The sequence below is a fragment of the Pezoporus flaviventris genome, unplaced genomic scaffold, assembly GCF_033815535.1.
Source record: "Pezoporus flaviventris isolate CSIRO_AGI_PZ_B2104156 unplaced genomic scaffold, CSIRO_AGI_Pfla_v1 ptg000079l, whole genome shotgun sequence".
NCBI classification, from domain to species: Eukaryota; Metazoa; Chordata; class Aves; order Psittaciformes; family Psittacidae; genus Pezoporus; species Pezoporus flaviventris.
Window position 1 is genome coordinate 6,930,550 of NW_026892627.1, and position 21,292 is coordinate 6,951,841.

A 21,292-nucleotide genomic window follows, 5' to 3' on the forward strand; every position below is an offset into this window, starting at 1 on the left:
CCTAGCACTGCCAATTCCACCATTAAACCATGTCACTAAGTGCCACTTGTATACACCCTTTAAATGGTGACTCAGCTCCTTCCCTGGGCAGCCCGTTCCAGTGCTTGACAGCCCTTTCAGTGAAGAAATTTTTCCTAATATCCAACCTAAACTTCCCCTGGTGCCACTTGAGGCCATTTCCCCTTGTCCTATCTCTTGTTACTTGGGAGAAGAGACCATCCACCTCCTCGCTCCATCCTCCTTTCAGGTAGTTGTAGAGAGTGATCCCTTAAGCCTCCTTTTCTCCAGGCTAACCCACCCCAGTTCCCTCAGCTGCTCCTCATCAGACTTGTGCTCTGGGCCCCTCATGACAATAGCACTAACAGGACAGCAGATTCAAGTTTAATTATGACTAAACCTCAGATGTACCAAGTCAATTGTACTGTACTAGGCCCAGCCCACAGTCTAAGCAGCCTGTACCAAAGCTGCATGGGTTGTGGTGGCCACATTTCCTAATAGGACTGCTGAGCTCTGGGTCATGCAGCCCCTTTGCAACTTGGGAATGTGTCTGCAGCTCCATTTAGCCTTCTTTCTGCTTGTCACAGCCACCCACTGTGGCTCACAGGGATGTACCAGAGACACCAAAATCCACTCCACAGCTCTTTGTCGCGTTGTGTTTGCAGGACTGGGAGACAGGAGAGTCCTTGTGGTGATTTCTGCTTCATGTTGGAAGAAGCACAGGGCAGAGAGGAGTAGTGGGAGAGCAGGTTTCCTGCAGTTGATTCTGCCCTATAATTACATCTTATTAGTTTAATCATTTAGAGCTGGTGCTGCATGTGCATGAAATTTGGCTCCTGGTTTTAACTCAGAGGTTGTTCCCCGCATGCCCTAAGCATAGCAGTGAGTGTAGAACAGACATCGCTGAACAAAGAGAAGGAAGGGCACTGCCCAAACTACCTGTTGCACTTCTAGGCCAGCTCTGCATAAACTGTCGTGGGTTCATACCTTGCTGCTCATTGGCAGCATAAGTTCCTATGTGGAGTCAAATAAAGAAGGCTATTGCAGTCCAGGATGGTTTGGACATAGAGAGGCAGGTACTGCATGAGCCCAGGGTTGTGTATGTCTGGTGTTTGCCCCAGCAGTGCCACAGCTACAAATGGTGGTGGCAGTGGTGAGCTGGAAGAGTCTGCTGCTGGTAAGAGATTACTCAGAGCGTGTCAGCTTGAGTTAGCAGACAAGACTGGCTATTGAAATTCAGTGCAGGTAACTGTTAGGTGATGCTTGTGATGGTGGTGTGTGACTCCTTGGCAGAGAAAGGCCAGCTGTGCACTGCCAGTTACAGCACAGGACCCAGAGATAGAGGTATTCTGGAGTGCTGTGATATCCTCGCTATGTTCTTCATTGGACATCTGCTTGTGTCCGTAAGTACTGATGCTGACCTGCATGTGACTCTCTTGCGTATCAGCTCCCTCCATGCAGGAGAGCAGGAGGTTGCTGCCCATGGGCACTGCTGGGGTGGTTATGGGGTATGTCAGGGAGGGTGCAGAAAGGCTCATCTGTCAGGAAGGAGCACTCCCTCCCACTAAGCATCCCTTTCAGCTTCAGTTCAATGATGAGTAGAGCAGAAGTTTTAATAACTAAATCCCATCTGTCTGCCTGTCTCCTCTAGAAAAACAACCGCCTCTACCAGGTCTCCGTGGGGCAGTGCATGAAGGTGGTGGATCCACTTAGCCACAAAGGGTACGTGACTATGGCCATCTGTGATGGGTCCCTTCCGCAGCAGTGGCACTTTGAAAGCTGAGGCAGCGACGATGTGGTTGGGAAGAGTTAAGCCAAGACCCCGGTTCCCCTTCGGCAGTGATGCTCGGCCATTCTGGAGGGCTTTGGGAGGAGGAGCTGCACCCAGCACAGCCGCTGCGGCGGCCCCATAGGAACACTGCTGTGAAGAGCAGTGTGCAGGAGAAGGTCTGGATGGTCCCTGGCAGCTGGAGCAGCAGCAGCAGCAGAGTACCACGTAGAAGTGCAATTTATCAGCGGTTCCTTGGATTATCCTGGATTATTGAACTGTTATTCAGTAAGAGAAATTATTAGAGCAATGTCATTTAAATGGTGAGATTTTAGCTTTGTGGAGCTTTTAAATGCCAACGACAGAAAGGAGTATTTCATGCGCAGTATCTCATTAATTCACGTTTTTAGTATGGTTTTACTGGCCAAGTTATTTTGCTTTGTCTGGAAAATGTTTTTCTTCCCTTTTATCTTCTGATAATTGTCATTTGTAATATTTAAATTTAGTTCCTTTAATTTGCGGTTTTAGGACATTTCATGTAGTTTAAACCCGTAGCTGTCATTCGTCACCTCCTATTTAAAACAAAGTAACTATTACAAAGTCTATTTTGATGAGTCATGACAGTAGCTGCATTTAAAATAAAGCATCATTTTTTTATTAAGCTGTACGGCCTTACTCTCTGTAGCTCTTGGACCAGAAAGCACCGATTTAAGAGACTGATGTTTTCACTCTTTTTTCTTCCCAGCTGGCTCCTTCTCCCTCTGTCCCATCTTGGAAGCTTTGATGATGATTTATCTCTTTGTTTTTCTTTCTCTCTACTTCCCTGTTTCCCTTCCCCAGTTCATTTATTTCACTCCTTACCTTTCTTTGACTTCCTGCCTCAGCCCCGGATGCTCCTTCAGTGCCTGGAAGCTGCTGCAGAAGGGAAGAGCTGTTCTTACCCAGCGTATTTTTTCCTATCGATGCTGGCCTGGTTTATCCTGCCAGACTGAGCTGCTTTCTCGCAGAAGCCATCCTGGTGTTCAGCTGCTGCCAGTGCCACGACAGCCTCACCCTTTTGCTTGAGCAGCAGAAGCACTTTCCAGCTGCGCAGCTACTCCAGCATCTGGTTCCTGATGTTTTGGGCAGCATGAGGCAAGCAGTGGTAACATTGGAGTGGTTACAGAGCCACGTCTTCCTGCAGAGAGGTGCGATTCTCGTGTGACAGATGGTGCTTGGTCCTTCAGCTCCTGCCAGGGCTGTCACCTGTGAGGAGAGCAGGTAGGAGCCGTCCCTCCTGCCACTGCACTGGTCCATCAATGCTGGAAGCAGGGAGGAACCAGGTAGGCTGGGTTTAATGGTAAACCAGAACAATAGGCTGAAGTGGAGGTTCTTTCACATAAAGCATTACAGTGGGAATAATTTGGTTAGGCACCAGTTGAGTTCTTTCCTACCACGAGTCTCTTAAACAACCCTGGCCCCTTCCAGCAGCTGTGCCTCATCTGGGGCCTTGTGCTGTGCCTGGCTGTGTCCGGTGGCCCTTGGAGGGGCACCCAGAGTCTTCAGATCAGTTCCCAAATTGCTGTTGCAGGGCAGCGTGGGGCTGGAATGGACTTCCTGGGTGTTGGCTCACAGTGGCCTCCAGTTCAGCACTTCCAGGGCAGTGTAAAACCAGGTGGCACAGTGCGCTGACAGCTCAGGAGCAGGGCTGTGCTTCCTGTCCTTAACCAGTACCTGCTTCCTCAGGCTATGCCTGGGGTGGTTGCTCTGCCTGGAATCAATCCCAGCCCTTGGTGGTGGTGAAAGGATGGGCTGCAGCTTCCGAAACACCCAATTAACCCTGGCTGCTTCTGCAAGTCAGTGTGAGGCAGTCACTAGTGCTGGAGGGCTGCTCCCAGCTGTGCCAGCCTCTCTGGAAGGTGTGACATGGGTTTTGGTTGTCAGACCGTTTGGGCAGCAGCCTTGCTCTGCCTTGTTTGGCATGGCCTTTATGTTGTCTTTTAAAAAATGATGTAAAGTCAACAGCCAAACACCTCCTCAAAGAGGCAGAGCAGAAGCTTTGGCTTTGTTTATGGCCCGAGTCTGTTGCCACTGAGAATTTTTGATGGGAACTTTTGGTCCTGGCGAGGGAAGCTGGAGGCGGTGTGTTGGAGGCTGTCAAAATTGGCTCGGTACATGTGGTCTTGAAGCATGCAGCAACAGACACAAATACAGAATTGGTGAACTCAGCTGCAGATGAAGAGATAAATATCCTACCTCATTCTTGTCTATATAACACACCTTGATCGTTTGAAAATTGGCACTACCCATGTCTGCAGCACTGCAAATGCTGCAGCCAGACTCTGTGGGGCTCGGCTCCCAGCTGCTGCTGTGCCCTGGGGTGCCAGTTTCCAGGAGCAGACTGAGGCGATGATGGTGGTTTAGATGATGGTAGTTTCTGCAGTGAGTGGGTGTAGCCACAGCTGCGTCTGTTCAGTGCTGCAGCTGCACAGCCAGGTCATCGCACACAGAATGTGCACAAGGGAGGGAGGGTTATAAATCTGTTCTGTGTACACCCAGGCCCATGTCAGTTCCCTGCTCACAGCTGGGCCCTGCCTGGGCAGAGGTGGAAACTGTTTTCTTCTCTGAGTTAAGTGACTGATTGCTCACAGGTGACCCTCAGGAACTGGGCTAAATACGAAGCATGAAAGGAAAACACCACAGAATCACAGAATGGTTTGGGTTGGAAGGGACCTTAAAGCTCATCCAGTTCCACCCCCCTGCCACAGGCAGGGACACCTTCCACTAGACCAGGTTGCTCAAACCCCATCCAACCTGGCCTTGAACACTGCCAGGGATGGGGCAGCCACAGCTTCTCTGGGCAACCTGTGCCAGGGCCTCACCACCCTCACAGGGAAGAACTTCCTAATATCTAATCTAAATGTCCCCCCTGTCAGTTTAAAGCCATTCCCCTTGTCCAGTTGTAAAAAGTCCCTCTCCAGCTTTCTTGCAGGCTCCCACCAGCTGTCAGTGCTGATTCCAGCCCCAGTCCAACTCACAGCTTGCATGAGCTACTGTGGAGAAAACCAACTCCACCGCAGCCCAAACCAGCAGCAGCAGGACACCCCATTAACTCTTTTTTCCTGCACCTTTGGCTGATTTTCTGGGAAAGACCCGAGCACTGGGAATGGCGGCTGGGAATGCTCAGGACCTGGCAGCAGAATGTGTGGGTTGTGCTACAGCCATGGGGACCGCAAGTGCTGAATGCACTGAAATCCTGACAGAACTGGAGAAGAGACCGCTCAGAATAAAACCAGGAGGATGTACCTTATAGATGTAAAATATTTTTATTTGTAAATGCTGATCTTCTAAATCTGTTTCCACAAATTCCAAAACCCATAACACTCTGTATGCTTCAAAAAATTCTGTTGTTTTTTTTTTTGAGTTGTTTTTTCGTGTGTTTTTTTTTTTGCCAACATTAGATACTATTATACAGAACAGAAAAAAACTGTAGGACAAATACTGGTAGGATGTTGGAATATTGTACAAGAGAAGAAAAATATTCAAGAAACAATTTCATACAGCTATTTATCAAGAGAAAAATATATACAATTGATTTATTCTGTAAGATAAAAATACATCATGCCATATACATTACAAGGTCAGAACTGTATGACTGAATATACCAACAGTTTACAGTCCACTTTCATTGTGCACACACAAAAAAAAGAACTTCATTTTTTTCTTTCTCTATTTATTTAGGCTGTGAAGTGTCAGTACCAGAATCTGAAGTACAAAATAAGAAGCTAACCTGGTTCCAAATGCTGATTAATTTCTACAAGCAAACACAAAACAATGTGTTTCAATTTTTTTTTGTGTTTTTTTTCTTGTTTTTTTTTGAAAGAAATGTAAACAAAAACCAATCCATACAAACACATCTTTAAATTACAGTTTCCAAACCCCTATTGCCAGAGTCCTGCAGCTGCAAGCACGTTACATCGCGGGTTTTGTCCTCGTTTTCCTGTTAAGAAGGCTGTCGGCGGGTCGGAGTTAAGCTCCGACTACATGATTCTAAGCCGTTCCCATGATTTAAGGTAGGCTGAACAGTCCCCCCTGATCTTGACTACTTTTGCTGAAGGAAAAAAAAAAAACAAAGTCCAGCCTCTCTTTTGGGTGGTTTTAGCAGTTATTCACAGTTATCACAAATTGTAAGCACAAAAAAACCTGACTTAAGAAATAGGGATGCAACAATATAATACAAATAAAATTAATCTAAAGTCCCCAACCATCTACAAAAGCCCCAGGTTTACTGTACACACGCCCTTACCAGGCTTTAAGGTTGACTTAAAAAAAGGTCTCCAAGACCCCAGCTGAGACTGCTTGAAACATAAAAACCCCTCTCGTTTTAAACGGAGATTTTGGTTATCCCGTTGCGCGCCTCCGGGAGATCATATTGTAACATCCCTATTGACGGCGTGTTATCAGCACCCAACTGCCGCAGCGTCTGGTAGCATTTGGTCAAGAACTAGGTTTTATAATGTATTTTTTTCTTTTTTTTCTTTTTCCTCTCAAACTATTTACAGGTGTGTACAAAGGAACAACGTAACAGGGTGTGTTAGTTCTGCAGGTAACAGCAGCAGCTTGGCTTTCTTCTAACTTTCTTTTTAAAAATAGCTTCATTCACTTATTCAATAATAAATACAAAAAGGTTCTCTTATTTTACAGAAATCAAAAACTACAATAAACTGACTCATGGAATCAAGTATTTAAATGTATTTTAGTGCAAGTTATTTTTTTCCCTTAGCTCTATCCCTAAGGAAGTCGTTTCAGTACATTCCTTGTTCAGTGGTGTCTACTTTTATTTAAAATTTTTCTTTAATCAGAGGGCCTGCCCCTTTATCAAATAAGGCTGTGGCCAGCACTTTGGACTTCTCCCTTTCGCTGGTGATTTCAGTCTTACATTCATAGATGCCCACCTGCAGTCCCGCAGGTCAGCCCTCGGTTCTTTGCCCAAGTTCATCAGTTTCTCCTTAGTGAGCTCAAAAACAAAAGTGCTGGACCATTCTGTTAACTCAGTCTCACCTCCCCATGGCTGGAAAGTTGGCTTCGCGTTTTGCCGGCTGCTTCTGGTGCTTGCTGGGTGGTTGCGCTCTTTTTTCTTGTTAAGCACACGAGTAGAAAGCTGTACTTCCAGAAGTGATTTTCTTTGTTTCTTCTTTTCCCCTTCAAAAAGGCAACAATTTTCCGTCGACAAAATCAAACTGTGAATCACTTCTTCCTAGGGACAAGCAGCCCTCAAAGACAGCAAGGAATGCATTCTAGTTCATCCACTTTCGGCAGTTTACAGCTCCACAGTGACATGGAATCTTGTGCTGGTCATCTTCAAAATCAAACTTGTAGTCATAGCAAAGCTGGAAGCAGATGGAGGGAAGAACGGTTATGGAATGCCCAGGATCTGTCCTACCTTGCGTGGTACCTCCAAGTTAAACACCAAAATACTGCTGAGGCAAGACTGGAAAGGGAAAAGGGCAAGGAGGGGAACACCACTCTCCCACCCCGGCACAAACAAGCAGGGCCACTACCTGTAGAAATCACACAGTATCAGAGAGCAATGCAAGTAGCAAGAGGTGAGTAAAACCTAAGAAGAGCGCCCTACCTCCTCCCCCTTCTGGATTCTCCTGCTGGAGCTGATGATAATTTTGTGTCCTCTCTCAAAAGTCACCACCTCGGCCACGCAGTTCGGTGCACACGAGTGGTTGATGTACCTGTGCAAACAGTTGGAAGAAGAGTAACCTTTTAAGGAAATGTATCTCCTGAGGCAAATCTAAACAAATCCTCAGGATGACTTTATTTAGTTTCAGGATGCACTGACTGTCCAGATATAATTGTATTACTCTCTACATGATTCTGTACCTAGAAAATGTCAGAAAAGTGAAGCATTAAAAAGAAAATACTCAATTCCTTCTTCATAGCTGCCATGAACCATAATCAAATCAAAAAGCTAATGATGCCAGTGGAACAGTCCAACGACTGAATGTACCAGCTCAGAGAATAAAAACCACTGAGAGAACCATAAGCGTGACTCCCTCACACCCAGCCCCAGCCCAGGGAATGTAGATCATCCCCCCAAGCAGGGTCAGATCTCCTCAGAGCCACCCACCTCGCGGGACCGCCTGTCAGGGTCGCATCGATGACATGGTCGTTGTCAATGCGGAACATGTACACGCCACGGTTCTGGAAGACAGGATGGGGAAAAACACTCTCTTAAGGTTTTCACTTAATTCCCAGTGATTAAACAGAAGCAGCAGCGTGGATCAGCTCCTGTGTCCCCCTGTGTTCAGGATCAAACTCTGCCACTGGCACATGAGGGAACAGTGAGCCACACACTGCCCTTCCCCTCACCGGGATGTGAGGGAATGGAAGGGGAACACACATAAATCTCATTTCCCTAGCAGCTTCTGTACTGCCTTTCACTTGGGATCTTAAAGTGCTTCACAACTGTGTACTGTTACAATACCCCAGAGTTACAAAGGAAGTTGCTTTCAACTTAAAGAAGTTCTCTGTCCCCCAGGACAGGGGACGTATATTGCCTATCTGCCCAGGGCACTGTGAGAGCTATTTAACACTTAAATACTCTGATCTGATAAGAAACACTGTAGACTGGTTATATTTCTAGCCTATTGCATTTATAGTACAGCAGAAAGCAAATGAAAGGACCTGAATTCAAACAGCAAAAAAAGCATTTGTTGTGTTGTACATACGTTTGAAAGGGGAAAGGAACAGCGACCAAGCAGCAGCCATACCTGAGATTCATAAAGCTTCTCCTTCCTGTTTGCTACCTCATTCCGTATAATAGTTCCGATATATTCAATGACCATAGTGTGCTTTTCAATGTCTCTAGCAGCATATAAGCCCAGGCCCTGCAAAAAATACATCAGGATTTAGAATTCTCTATTGACAGTTACACTGCATTCCTCACTGCCCCACAGCTGTTCCTGCAGAGCATCCCATGAAAACTGAGCAATCCAGGAGGAGTGAAGCAGCGTGTATGGTGTATGTGACTGCCGAGACTTAGGACCCAGCTCCACGTTACACTGTTACTATGCAAGAAAACGTACTTGGCTTGTGTCTAGGTGAGGAACCTTCTTTTGCACCTCTGGCACCTGGCTTTGTAATTATTAGGAATTCACTGAAAAACCAAGTGGGCCTTACTAGACCAGAGAGATTTAATAGGAACGCAGCAGCACAATTAAATCCAACCTAAAATAAACAACAACTCTGTTCATACACAGTGAGATTAATTACAGAGCTTTTGCCAAACAGTCTGTGGAACAAAGCACCACCAGAATTACACGAAACAACGGATTTCTTAGTATTATGAACGCGAACAAGCATTGAACTCCTCCTGCTGGCCTCGCACCACTTTACTCAGCTTGGTCTGAGTGTGTCAAGCTCCAGCTGTGTGTGTGTTTTTATTACGTTTTACTACGTTTTTGAGAAATATGCCTCCCAAAACTTGAAAGGAACTTGAAGACAGGCTGAAAGAGCTGGGCTTGTTCAGCCTGGAGAAGAGAAGGCTCTGGGGAGACCTTAGAGCAGCTTCCAGTGCCTAAACGGGCCAACAAGATATCTGCAGAGGGGCTTTTTACAAGGGTATGTACAGCTTTAAACTGAAAGAGAGTAGATTTAGATTAGGTATTACAAAAAGAAGTTCTTTTCTGTGAGGGTGGTGAGACTCTGGCACAGGTTGCCCAGAGAAGCTGTGGCTGCCCCATCCCTGGCAGTGTTCGAGGCCAGGTTGGAGGAGGCTTTGGGTAACCTGGTCCTGTGGAAGGGGGGTTGGAACTGGATGAGCTTTAAGGTCCCTTCCAAACCAAACCATTCTGTGATTTTATAACAAACAAATGAATTTTTTAAGATGTTCACAATAATCAGAAAAAAATCATACTGAAGATAAATCTACAGAAGTGATTTGCCACATAAAAAATCGCTGATTTGGGGATAAGACTTGAAAGATTTTCCTAATATATTTAGTTTCCATTATTTAATATAAATTTCATATAAATGTTTATATAGAAAGAAATAGAAAAAAATATAGAAAATAGTTCTAAATTAAAAATACTTCATTTTAATACACATCTGAAACAGAACTGACCTGAATACGAGAGCGAGCCAGATATACATTGGACTTCCATTCCGTTTTCATTTTGCGGTACTGAGAGGACTTGGAATGGACAAACTGCTTACTGTAAGGCGCATTCAGTTCTCCCGTGACTGTGCTCTGAAAGGACTTTGATGTGCTGGTGCTGTTCAAGGTGTGAGGCCTGGAGGAGTTGGGCATGTAATGGGAAAGAATACAAGAAAAACTGAAGATACCTCTGAAAAGAGCCACAAACCCCATCAAAAATTCTTTTAGACATACAGACACTTAAAGCCAGCTAGCGTAGACGACAAAGCAATTCCTCGGATTTGGGCATGCACATACACAGCCAAGGACGACAGGGTTTGTAAGCAGCAGACGAAAGCACAAATAACCCTAAGCAGCCTATAAACCCTGGGCTGTACTATGTGAAATTAAAACAAAATACCTTAACACAAACCTCTTGACATGGGTACTCATTTTAGGCTCGGCACGGGCACAGCCCGTGGGGTTGATAGCAAGAGGAAGCTCCATTAAGGGGTTTCGGCCATAGCGGAAAGTGTAGTTCTCACAGGCCTCAACCCCTGGCAGCTGCAAAAAAAACAGACAAGAAGAAAAGAAATCCAAGTAGTTATATGTTAATTGTATGTAACCAATTAGTTACTTTACCACATGCTTCTTCCTGTTCCCCTTCTCACATGTATATCCAACAACTGGGGGTGATCCAGCAAGAACTGGGATGGTGAAGACTCACCGATTCAGCAATCCTGGCCACTGCAGAGACTGTCAAACCAAAGAGGTCTTCACCCTTCAAATAGCCAGGAAACAGCTGGAGCATTTCAGATTCTTTTCTAACAGAAGCAACGGGCTCCAGGATTTTATCCCACACACCTACACAACCATACGGGAAAGAGTTACAGTGATCAATAAAGTAATGGTACTGGTTTTAAATTGAATGCCTGAGGATATCGGGACCCAGAAACCCACACTGGAAAAGCAATTTGTTGCTGGTTGTATACACACACAGGCTGGTGTTTGAAAGAGACAATCATCTGGTGAGTTGATTTTTTTTCCCTGAACAAATCCCAAACAAGCACCACACTCCTACTGCACACTTGAGTCTCAGGAATGAAGCTTTTAGTATTTGCAGCATGGAAACTTTCAGTCCTCTGACAAGAATGACACAGACAGATTCTCCTGAGGAAACCTGCACAACATAAATTTCCTGAAAATAAACTATATATTGTATTTCCATTGGCTGATCTTTGTCAGCTCACAGCTGTGGGTGGGCAATTCCCCCAGCAGCAGTGTGACCGGACAGAGGGAAGCTGAGTATATTGGCATGTACAGCATGAAGGGGTTAAGTATGACCAGAGCACTACAGGCCATGTGCTGTGTTTCTCCACCTCATCATACGTTTATGATCTAACACAGTCTTCTCCCCCAGCCCAGAGACAACATTACCTGCCCTGAGAACAGCGTGGTCAAGTGAACTATTGTCTTCCTGCTTCCTAACTAATTGAGTTTGTATTTAAACAAAGTCACTTTCCATGAAAGGAAACTGATGCTGACACTCCTCCTATTTTAATACTAATTCACTTTCAAGTACTTGGTCTTTGGTCTCCTCTGTGAACTTGTAACAAGTCTGTATTTTCAGCTTATACAGTTTCTTCAGAGGTATCCCGAGTCTTCAGAGCACAGTATTCAAAATGGGCCCTGGAAACTCACTTTATGCATTACATTGTGCCTGCAACATGAATTTGTAACATTTATCATACCACAAGCGTCAGGAGTAACGACACAAACAGCAAACTCACAAAAGTGGTGATCTTAGCTCACAATATTTACCTTTTGGTGTTGTGTCAGTAAGGACCATATCCTCATGGCCTTGCTCCACAACCTTGATGACAAATAATGGGAGCCCGTCCTTCTCCTCAATCGAGCAGAGATAGCGACAGCGTCTGTTGGCGTATCTCATGCTCCAGTACAACCGGCTGGCCTCGTAACCCACGGGGAAGAGTGCTTTGGAGGAGTGGAAGGCCTGCATCTGCTGCGGCAGCAGCTGACCGACGGCATGGAAAATGAGGCTTCCCACACGGAAAGTGTGGTCACGCTCTCCTCGCTGAACGATGCTGGCGATCTGCCGCACTTCATCTCGCTGAACATAGACCCTCCTGAAGACTGCAAAGTAACTAAGTTCTTGCTCATGAGTTCCCTTTGGTTTGTGCATGGGGCAAAGCATGGTCTTGTCTTTAAAAAACATGCATTGTGCTTTAATGGCACAGGTAAAGTGATAAATATTGGTGCACCTTAACCTGTGACAACCGCTGGTGGCACCCATTTTGTGACAAAACATGCATTTCATTTGCAGGCCTCTTCGCAGTGCGAGTTCTACATTTATTAAGGCACCAGCTTGTGTCTCGTAGACTTCTGTAGACCAAAGAGCACAGTTCAAATGGACCCAAAGGTCTAAGTCCAGGTTAAGAAGCCTTGCTGGTCCATCAGTTAACCCATCACCTTCCTCGTGACAGAAGCAACATTTCCTGTAGTCTTTAGGCACGGGATCTGGTTTAAGGGTTGTGCCCAGTTTTTTGAGAAATTCATCTATTTCTTCTTCACAAGGAGGTTTGAATGATCCTTTAGGAATCACAATCTGAATGCTCCACTTTTTCCATTTCATGCCTTTCCACTTCTTACTGGGAGGCCGACAGTCATCAAGACTGCTATGTATTGCTTTTAACCTAGGTTTTAGTTTCACTGTTACCTTAAGCTCATCTGGTTTTGCCTCTACCTTGGCTGCTTCAAACGCAGGGGGGAACATGATGGGAGGTGATGATGGTGGAGAAGCTTTTTCCTGCAGCTGAGGCAGACAGTGGACATCCAAAGCGGAGATGTTGTTGCTGTACTGATGGAATGCTTTAGGTGGCCTCTCTTTCATCGGTGACTGTGGCAAAGAGGGAACTGATTCCTGCTGAATCAACAGAAAACTCTTAAGATAAAAATCTTAAAGCGTGAGCCATTAGACGTAGCCTGAAAACACTGTCAGGTCAGTATGGAAGAGTCTACTAAGAGTACCTAAGATCCCAGTGCAGCAACAAGGAAGGATGGAAATCACCCTGACCTGCATTATCACAGCTTGTGCCAGGATATGGAGCGCAAGAGTTCTCCCAGTCTGCCTAGAATGTGGTGCCCCTCAATAAATATGGGGAAGAACAAATAATCCTTCATTCAGGTTATGAATGAAAATCTACTCAGTTGCCCTAAAGGAGCTAACTGACAGAGTTAGTTCTTAGGTGTTCTTAGACAGTTTTGTGACAACACAAAGTAACTTTAAAATATGGGTCACAGAATTCATTTAAGGAGTAAGAATCCTGTTATTTGGTAGAAGGGGAAGATTTGGAATTAATGCCACATATTTTTCCTGGTAACAAGTAAGGAGGAAATTCCTGCAGGGCTCTAGACAAGCTTTACCTTGAGGACTTTACTATTCACTCACAGAAAGCAGGAATTACACCTGCAGAGATTTGTTAAAAACCAAACCAAAACATAAAAGGAGGGGAAACAAGAACAAAGAAAGTTTACATTTAGAAGTTCCTAATGTGGTTTGTATGATTAATCCTGAAAGAGTAAATGAGAGGATCAAGAGCCTGAAGATGGCATTTAATTAGCTTACTGACGTATGTGCTGATGCACTTCTACAGAAATACTTGTACAGCATTTACCCTGCTTAAATACTAGAGGAGATGAGCTACATGGGACACTACAAGGATGCAGATGTAACACACATTTATCTTCTCCTCCAGGTATGGGTTATTTTTAATTTCTTCTAAAAAAAGCAGGATGCATGTGAAGCGAGGCAGCAAATTCTACAGCAAATACAGGACTATGAGAAAGCATTAGCTAGGTAATGTCTGAAGCACAAGGCCTGTTCTGTCCACTGGTTCGGGGGGGGGGGGAGAAAAAGGTACATTTGAACCTTGCAGGGTCTGTAGGTAGTGAACTACAGCATACTGTTCCAGCCAATCTGAGAAAAATCCATGGCGTAACTCCACTTTCAGTTGAACAAATGTCTTAAAATGTCTGTGTCCAGTAATCCAAACCTCTTTTTCCTCTTCGCTGTCAGTCAGTAGGTTCTTTACTACTATTTTGGTACTTAATGATTTAAAATGACAGCTATGCCCAAATAAAGTGATGAACAGGATTGCATTTTTCCAGTTACACTTAACAAATAAAAGTATTTTTTGCAAACCTGTAGTTCAGTTGTTATTTGCACAGTTATGTTTCTATTTACCGTAAAAGCCAAACCAAACTGCAGAATTACAGCCCTTAAAGATGTATCTATGGTTTTGCATAATGCCCAGAGAACTTAAATGTCTACTTTTTTGAGACTGCATCTTCAAAGAGAGTAAGGACAGCACAAGGTGGCTCCTGTTCTGCCCTGCATCTCTGTCACAATGGAAGTTATGCAAATATAAATTTTACTTCATGTTGCTTGTTCAGAATCTCAGTGTCTAAGCATAGAGCAATTAACTTATAAACCTGAAGAATGAAGTGCAAACTTCCCCCTTGCCCCCTCTGTTCTTCAAAAACTAGCTGCAGTAATTTCTGCTCACTAGAAAGCATCTGATACTCACTTTATTCTCCGAATTTTTTGCTTGCACAGCTGCTGAATAAAGAACAAAGCAGTTGTTGCTACAGAATACAATGTCCTTCATTTTATCAGGGCCTTCTTGTGAATCCTGGGAATCAAACACAGAAGATTCTCAGAAGTGCATTTTAATACCATTCTTCACATATTAAGTGGAATGAAACAAGTCTTTCAATCTGGCTAGAAACTCTTTATCTGTAGAACATTTGTGAAATAATGAGCGATACTGTGATATAAACACTTGATTATTTGACAGATCTAGCGTTACCACCACCTACAACCTTGTTCTTCAGCATTTCTTGCCATTAACAGAAGTTTAAACAGCAAAATAAAGCATTCTATACCGTGTACCCATCTGTTCCATAGGCACACTTGCAAAATAAAATCCATTTCTTTCGTCTTTAGATGGTGAAAGAACATGTCGTTTCAGCCTAATCAAAGACAGATCACACTGTTTTATCTACTGATCCATCTGCAAAACATTACTGTGAATTCAGTGATTCTCTGACTACATGAACCCATTACTTTTGTGCATAAATTCTGACTATATACCTTAGTTGCATAATTATCTCAACCTCATTGAAACAGTAATGGTTGTTCCTGAATGAATGACAGTTCCCAATATGAATACAAGAAACTGAGACTGAAACCTGATTCCTGCTCACAAAGGGTACAAGTATTCTTGCTGTTTGAATACTTCCTAACACAGCGATATGGCACTGCCTGACAAATAAGCTCTTCTGAATTAAGTTCCCTGAAGTGGCCATGGAATAAGGTTAGTAGCAGAATTTAGGAAATTGCCATGATTATTATAACATAATTGCCATGGGACCTATTTTATGAAATTTACTGAAATTCTTTTTATGTAAATAACAACTTTGGTGCCATTTCTTATCTGTACTACAAACATACTTGAATGTCCATCCTGAATTAGGGCACACATAGAAGGGAGACTACAAAGAAACCTGGAAGTGGTATCAGTCGGCATGACAAGCAGTAGTCTTTGTTGCCTTTGTTTGCTCATTCACCATTACGTGCAAGAAACTACTTCCCCTGCAGTACCTGTTTAAGGAAGGGCAGGTCTTTGAAGGACTTCCGCACACCACTGCCAAGAACCACAACTTTGCAATGAGAGCACCATCGAGGTCTCAGTGCCGAGCCTTCTGCAATATTCTGACTGTGATCCTTATAGCCAGCTATACCTACAAAACAGGTAAGTCTGTTAGAAGCTGTATCAGATTAAACCTAATTTATGAGAAGTCACAGTATGCTTCAGTGGTCTAGAGGAGCAACATCCTCCTGGACAGGGCAAACTTTAAACTACATCCTGACAGGGAAATTATTTAAATTAGACCAAAACCAAGTGCGTGAACAAGAAGGCAAAAATACTTTCTTGTGTAAGAAATGAGTAACTAAACCAACATAGAAATACATGCTTTAACAACTACATCAAGTTTTCTAGCATAGGAACAATCTTTCTGAGTGATGGATTTAAAATCAGACTGGACGAAAACCCCAACTAATAATGTTGGGAACTACTGGAATAAATACCTCAACGACAATGATGTAGAAAACAATGGAAATCAGAGATGGATCAGACCTATAGAGTTATGGTTAACACAGGAGCAGGTTCACATGTACTGATCATGATCATGTAAGAACAGAAAAGTATTATTCAGAATAAAAATCAATTATTCAATGCTAGAGCATGAATTTATGTGGCTGAAATGCATTCAATACTGACTCAGTTAAAATGTTGGTATCAAAACCGTGAAAGAATTGATGCCCACTCACCATTGCTGTTTGCAGGAAAGGGCACATTAGGTTGCTTCAGTCCGTAAGACCCTACAATCCTGGCAGGTCCCATGGCTCCTGCCTGAGGACCCTGTAGTAAGCTTTGCCTGTACTCCATGGATGGGTTCACTCTGTGACTGCTGGCAGTTGCCATGGAGGATGGGACATCTGGAGCGTTACTAACTTCATAACTGTTGGGAATTCTGACGTGGAGCAGGTTGGAAAATGCTGCTACAACGCTGCTGATGTTCTAAAAACAGTATTAAAAACACACCTTTGTTTTCATCAGATAGCAATATAAATTATTGGGTGACTGCAACAGCTGCTTTATTGTACTATGCTGTAACCCCTTCAGGCTCACTACATATATAAAATATCTTAACTACTGTTGGTACTTTATGTATGTAATTAAAGCTTATTTCTTTTACCTCAGCAGCTGTGGGATGCAAAGTAATTGCTACAGATATAAGGCCAGATTTAGGACCATTCTGGGATGGACCAAGTTGAGATGCAAAAAAGCCAGAACCAGGTAATGCTCCGGAACCAGGTTCTGATTTTATATAGTTCCTTTTGGCTTCTGAACCTGAAAAGAAAACAAAATACACCAGGTTAATCCTACACACATGTGAATGCAAACAAAAAAATCTAACCGAAAAACCCAAACAAACCTAGTTTTAACTGTTTGCTCTGCTGCACTCTCACCTTTTCCAGTACTGCTAGGCAGGATGGGAATGATGGGAGATGGTACAGGTTCTGGGTTCTCCTCCTTTACAACCGACAAGTCTGGATACCTACTAATTTCCATTCCCACCACACTTTCAGGAGAGGAAGAAGGAACAAAACTGTCAGGAGTATCCCTGTCCTCACAGTGATCTTGAACCCTGGAACAAAACCCAAAAAAAGCTGTTTTGGAAATGGACAAAAAACCTTTGGTAAGCCAAAACATAAATCATGACAGGGAGCTGCAATTAACTTGTTTCTTGCTACTAGTCATAAAATGCAATTATGTGGAAGGCCATTGCTTTTGGGAATATCAGACTCCACTGCACACAGTGGTTTCTTGGGAAAGATACACAAAGGAAAACAGAGGCACTAAAAAAGCTCAGGTTCCATCACAGGACTGTCTGTTCTCCATGGCTCCATTTATCTGTGTAAAATATTAGTATTTAACATTTAAACTTTCTGGTTTAGACATATTCACTGATCCACCTCCCCTTATCCATGCACACACTCCAAAGATACCCAACTTTCATTAGTCAAGTGAAAGGAAAGCAAAAGGAAAGATCTTTGTAGGTAGACTCATGTTCTAGCAAGCATTTCTCACATGGTAACAGAAACTGAGTAGAACTGGGGAGTTTTCAGGCTGTCTCTTGCACAGTCCTGCTGCCTGGTACAGCAGTCATGTACTATCATCGTTCAACAGTACCATGCTGCTCCAGGAAAAATACCAATTTGTAGTTTTCTTCCACTTTCAAGACAGCAATGTAATGAATTCTCAACAACAGAATCTAGAGTTTAGCAATGGCAGAGGTCACCTGTTTTAGTATGCTTCTTTCCACATGCGGAATGCTAAGAGTTAACCAGGAAAAATTGTTCCATAAATGTTCTCTGAACTGCCTGTGCACAATGGATTTTGTTTCTTTACACAGTCTCAGTCTCATCTCCTACTAAAAGATCACAGAATCTCCTTCAAATATGCTTTTGAAGATGTCAAGGAAAACCTACCTTAACTCCTCCTGATTGTTGTGAGGTGGTGTTGGAAGTGAAGCAGGAACATCCACAGTTTTAGGGCCCTGAGCCATTGCTCTTGCTAATAAATCATCTTGTGGTCTGAAAGGCAACTGGAACTGCTTTGGTCCCAGAGCTTTGGTAACTAAAAACAGAAGTGCGCAACACAATGAGACATCTGTACAGCTCTTTCATTGACATACCTTCTGTGTGTCGGTGGCCTGATACAACCAAGTTATTACAGCAGATGGCAACATCACTTTCATACATTTGTAGTTCAAAAACTTTTAACTGTTCATGATCAATCTACATATTTACAAAAACTGAAAATTTTGAGCAAAAAGAGTGTGCCTCCTGCCACTGTGAGAGGATGCTTGGTTTAATTCAGAAAACAATCAACAACTTTTTAATAACAAAGGAAAACAGTCCCTATGAAGAGGCAGCGTAAGGTTTCATTTACTAGAAAGCACTTTTAATTGACCAAATTACAAGCATCAGAGAATATGCACTGACTACAAAGACTGCTGACAATACATTTGGGGTAACCTGCTTTTGAGCTCACTCAGCTAACCTGTTAGTCATTTGTACTGGACATAAAAAATTATTTTGAAGTTTTCTTTTTCATTTCCCAAGAGTGCTTCTAGCGCTCAATATGTTTTCAAAAGGCAAGAGGGAAAAGGCTATCATCTGACATTACACTGGTGTAAAATAAAACTGGATGGTAACAACTGTAACCTTGTAAAGTTTAGGCATAATGGTTTTATAAAAGAAGACTACAGCAACTGACAAGCATCCCAGTTACCTATTTTGCAATTGGCTACAAACTCGACTCATTTATTATGGAAACAATATGTATTAGCCTTACCATCATGACCTCCTAACATACCAGCCTTGCCAGCAAGTTCCTCAGTGGTTGCGAAGCCGTTTACCAACTTCTGGCATGCCACGGGAGGTGGTGTGGGAGGGAGAGAGGCTGGGGGTGTCGGGGGATTGCTCAGATTGTTCTGCTGCATGAGATGAAAGGACTGTATATCAGCCGTGGAACACCAGGTGAAAACTTGCCTTGTTCTACTACTAGATAACCCACTCACCTGGGTTTTTACACCCAGAGGCAGAACTGATAAGCAGCGATAGTTAATCCTCAAGTAGGTGACCAAATACATTAAAGTATCTACTATAAAAGACATAATGCTTTGCTTTTCATTGATAATATCAATATTTTCACTGATAATATCAATGATATTATCAGAGAAATAGCTTACGCAAGGAGTATACATTATTGAAAAAAGATATAGCTAAAATATTTACAGAAAAGCACAAAGAACATTTTTAGGAATGGTTTGGAAGCCCCAACACATTCCTGCAGTTTAAACAAAGATTTGAATTTAAGATTGGAAGAGCTATTCTGCAGTGACTCTCCATCACCATAAGCAAGTCAGTTTACCCCATTTTCACTAAAAGGGAAGCTACCTCACATGATGCACATGATGAGCTTTCACTGAAGCAGCTACCATGGAGAAGCAGGTACTCTGCAAGCTCACACTCCAGGCTATCTCTCGCTGTGGGTTTAACTGCCATATTTTGAACAAAAATTAAATGAGAACTCCACTATGGGTTCTTGCTACAGTCATGCCTACAAAGCCTACTTTGACCACAGCGACTATTTCCACTGTGTCACATTCTGAGCTTACATGCCATGTAATGCTGGAGTAAACACACCACTGGATTTTAGTAAGTTACTTAAGTTTTCATATTAGGGTAGGCAAGCAGCAAATTTGACTCTGTCTGTTCACTATCTTGCTGCTCTCCCAGTACTGCCCCTCTGATCTTAGAGGCTGAGTTTTAAATGCAGTGGATTTTTAGCTCATCAACAAACAGTCTACTTTGTTCACAGTTCTCAGGTTCTTAGTTAGGGCTTAGTGGACAAATGAGAGAAGCCTATTTCCCATTTAATTCACATTAAGAAAAGCTTTAATGCTTTCAATGACTTTGCAAAGTACTGAGAATTCAGCCTTTTCTGCTCCATAAAACTGTAATTAAAATTTTCACTATTCAGCATCCATTTGTAACAGAAATACTTGTAGTTTTTAATTAGTTTGCAACACAGTTTCCAGAACTGATTTCCATTTTCAGGGAGTAAAACAATGGTGACTGTTTCATCACAGCACCATCTAACTAGTCTAGCAACAGAAAATCATTTTATTCTGGTCGCATAAAAGGCAGGAACTCCAATTGACTAGTACTAATAAAAATGACATGGAACTTCTTCTCCTACAGAGAGCACACAATGGAAATCCAGATTAAAACCATACCTTGTAAATGAGCTGGGAGTAGTAATCTGAGGCCCCATCAAGAGTAGCACTACCAAAGCTTCCAACAAGTCGATTTCCACCATTTAGCTGGCCACTGCCATAAGGAAGAAAGTGGGCAAAGCTCACTCCAATTATTGGTTCCACCAAAGGCAGAAGAGAAAGCTGCTACATTAAAAGAAAAAGAAGTTAGAAATCAATGCTAACTACTACAGAGCAGCACTGCACATATCCAAACATTAGTAGAGTGGTTTCTAACTTTAACAGTAATTGGAATTTACCCACTATCAGAAAACTGTGTCAAACACAGGCCTCCCTGTTAAGGAAGGTGGCCAATTAGAGCCACAGCTCCAGCTCCTGCCAGTTCAGCCACAGAGGTTGCCAGAGCTGACAGGATCCCCCTGGCTTTGAGACTACCAAATGTCTGCTGTGTCAGTAGATCTTCCAAATTGAAATAAACCCAAAATTTTGTATTTCCTAGTTTCATTGAATTCTTCCATTTCTCCACCCTGTACTCAAAATTAAACCTAATGATCAACTTCACATCATGAGCCCATTCTTTGAGTGTCCTCTTTTGCGTGACCCAGCATCTGCATGCCTACCTGTTTTAACTGGATGAATGTATCAGTGTTGGGGTAAATAGCTTGCTTTTCTTCTTCCTCTTTTTTTCTTTTCTTGGACCGAGGAGCTGCCTTCTCTCCTGTCCTCTGAGTTCGCTTATTTCTCTGTTTCTTGGTTTCAGGTCCTACATCTGTTCTCTGAAGCTGGCTGTTACTACACCCAAATGCACTTTGCATCTGGTTTCCTGCAGTTTGCTGGTATAAAGAAAGAAAGTGAAGCAGAATTTTTGACATTTTAATATACATTTGGTTCAAATTTACTGTACAACAGTCTAGAAGAACACACACAGTGTAATAAATCTCATTGATACCAAACTGTATTTTACGGTT

General features: G+C 43.1%; 2 protein-coding genes across 26 annotated transcripts in view; one reads left to right on the forward strand and one right to left on the reverse strand.

The window, feature by feature from the left end:
- Positions 1–2,426, forward strand: part of GALNT11 (polypeptide N-acetylgalactosaminyltransferase 11) — a 49,981-nt gene extending 47,555 nt beyond the window's left edge. For all 6 annotated transcript variants that reach the window (XM_061474560.1, XM_061474558.1, XM_061474562.1 and 3 more), the window contains exon 12: positions 1,649–2,426. In XM_061474560.1, coding sequence (XP_061330544.1) covers positions 1,649–1,780 — 132 coding nt within the window. In that variant the 3' untranslated portion in view covers positions 1,781–2,426. The remainder of the gene's footprint in view (positions 1–1,648) is intronic.
- A 2,625-nt stretch (positions 2,427–5,051) lies between these two features.
- The window catches only part of KMT2C (lysine methyltransferase 2C), a 194,437-nt gene continuing 178,196 nt past the window's right edge, over positions 5,052–21,292 (reverse strand). For 13 of the 20 annotated variants that reach the window (XM_061474341.1, XM_061474354.1, XM_061474359.1 and 10 more), the window contains 17 exons: positions 20,945–21,157; positions 20,346–20,510; positions 18,899–19,040; positions 18,031–18,178; positions 17,008–17,186; positions 16,734–16,888; positions 16,306–16,555; positions 15,574–15,713; positions 14,498–14,602; positions 11,712–12,834; positions 10,618–10,754; positions 10,312–10,454; positions 9,879–10,047; positions 8,527–8,643; positions 7,884–7,957; positions 7,380–7,488; positions 5,052–7,134 (listed from right to left, as the gene is read on the reverse strand). In XM_061474341.1, coding sequence (XP_061330325.1) covers positions 7,042–7,134; positions 7,380–7,488; positions 7,884–7,957; positions 8,527–8,643; positions 9,879–10,047; positions 10,312–10,454; positions 10,618–10,754; positions 11,712–12,834; positions 14,498–14,602; positions 15,574–15,713; positions 16,306–16,555; positions 16,734–16,888; positions 17,008–17,186; positions 18,031–18,178; positions 18,899–19,040; positions 20,346–20,510; positions 20,945–21,157 — 3,462 coding nt within the window. In that variant the 3' untranslated portion in view covers positions 5,052–7,041. The remainder of the gene's footprint in view (positions 7,135–7,379; positions 7,489–7,883; positions 7,958–8,526; positions 8,644–9,878; positions 10,048–10,311; positions 10,455–10,617; positions 10,755–11,711; positions 12,835–14,497; positions 14,603–15,573; positions 15,714–16,305; positions 16,556–16,733; positions 16,889–17,007; positions 17,187–18,030; positions 18,179–18,898; positions 19,041–20,345; positions 20,511–20,944; positions 21,158–21,292) is intronic. The other 7 variants (XM_061474362.1, XM_061474343.1, XM_061474345.1 and 4 more) reach the window with 6 other exon arrangements.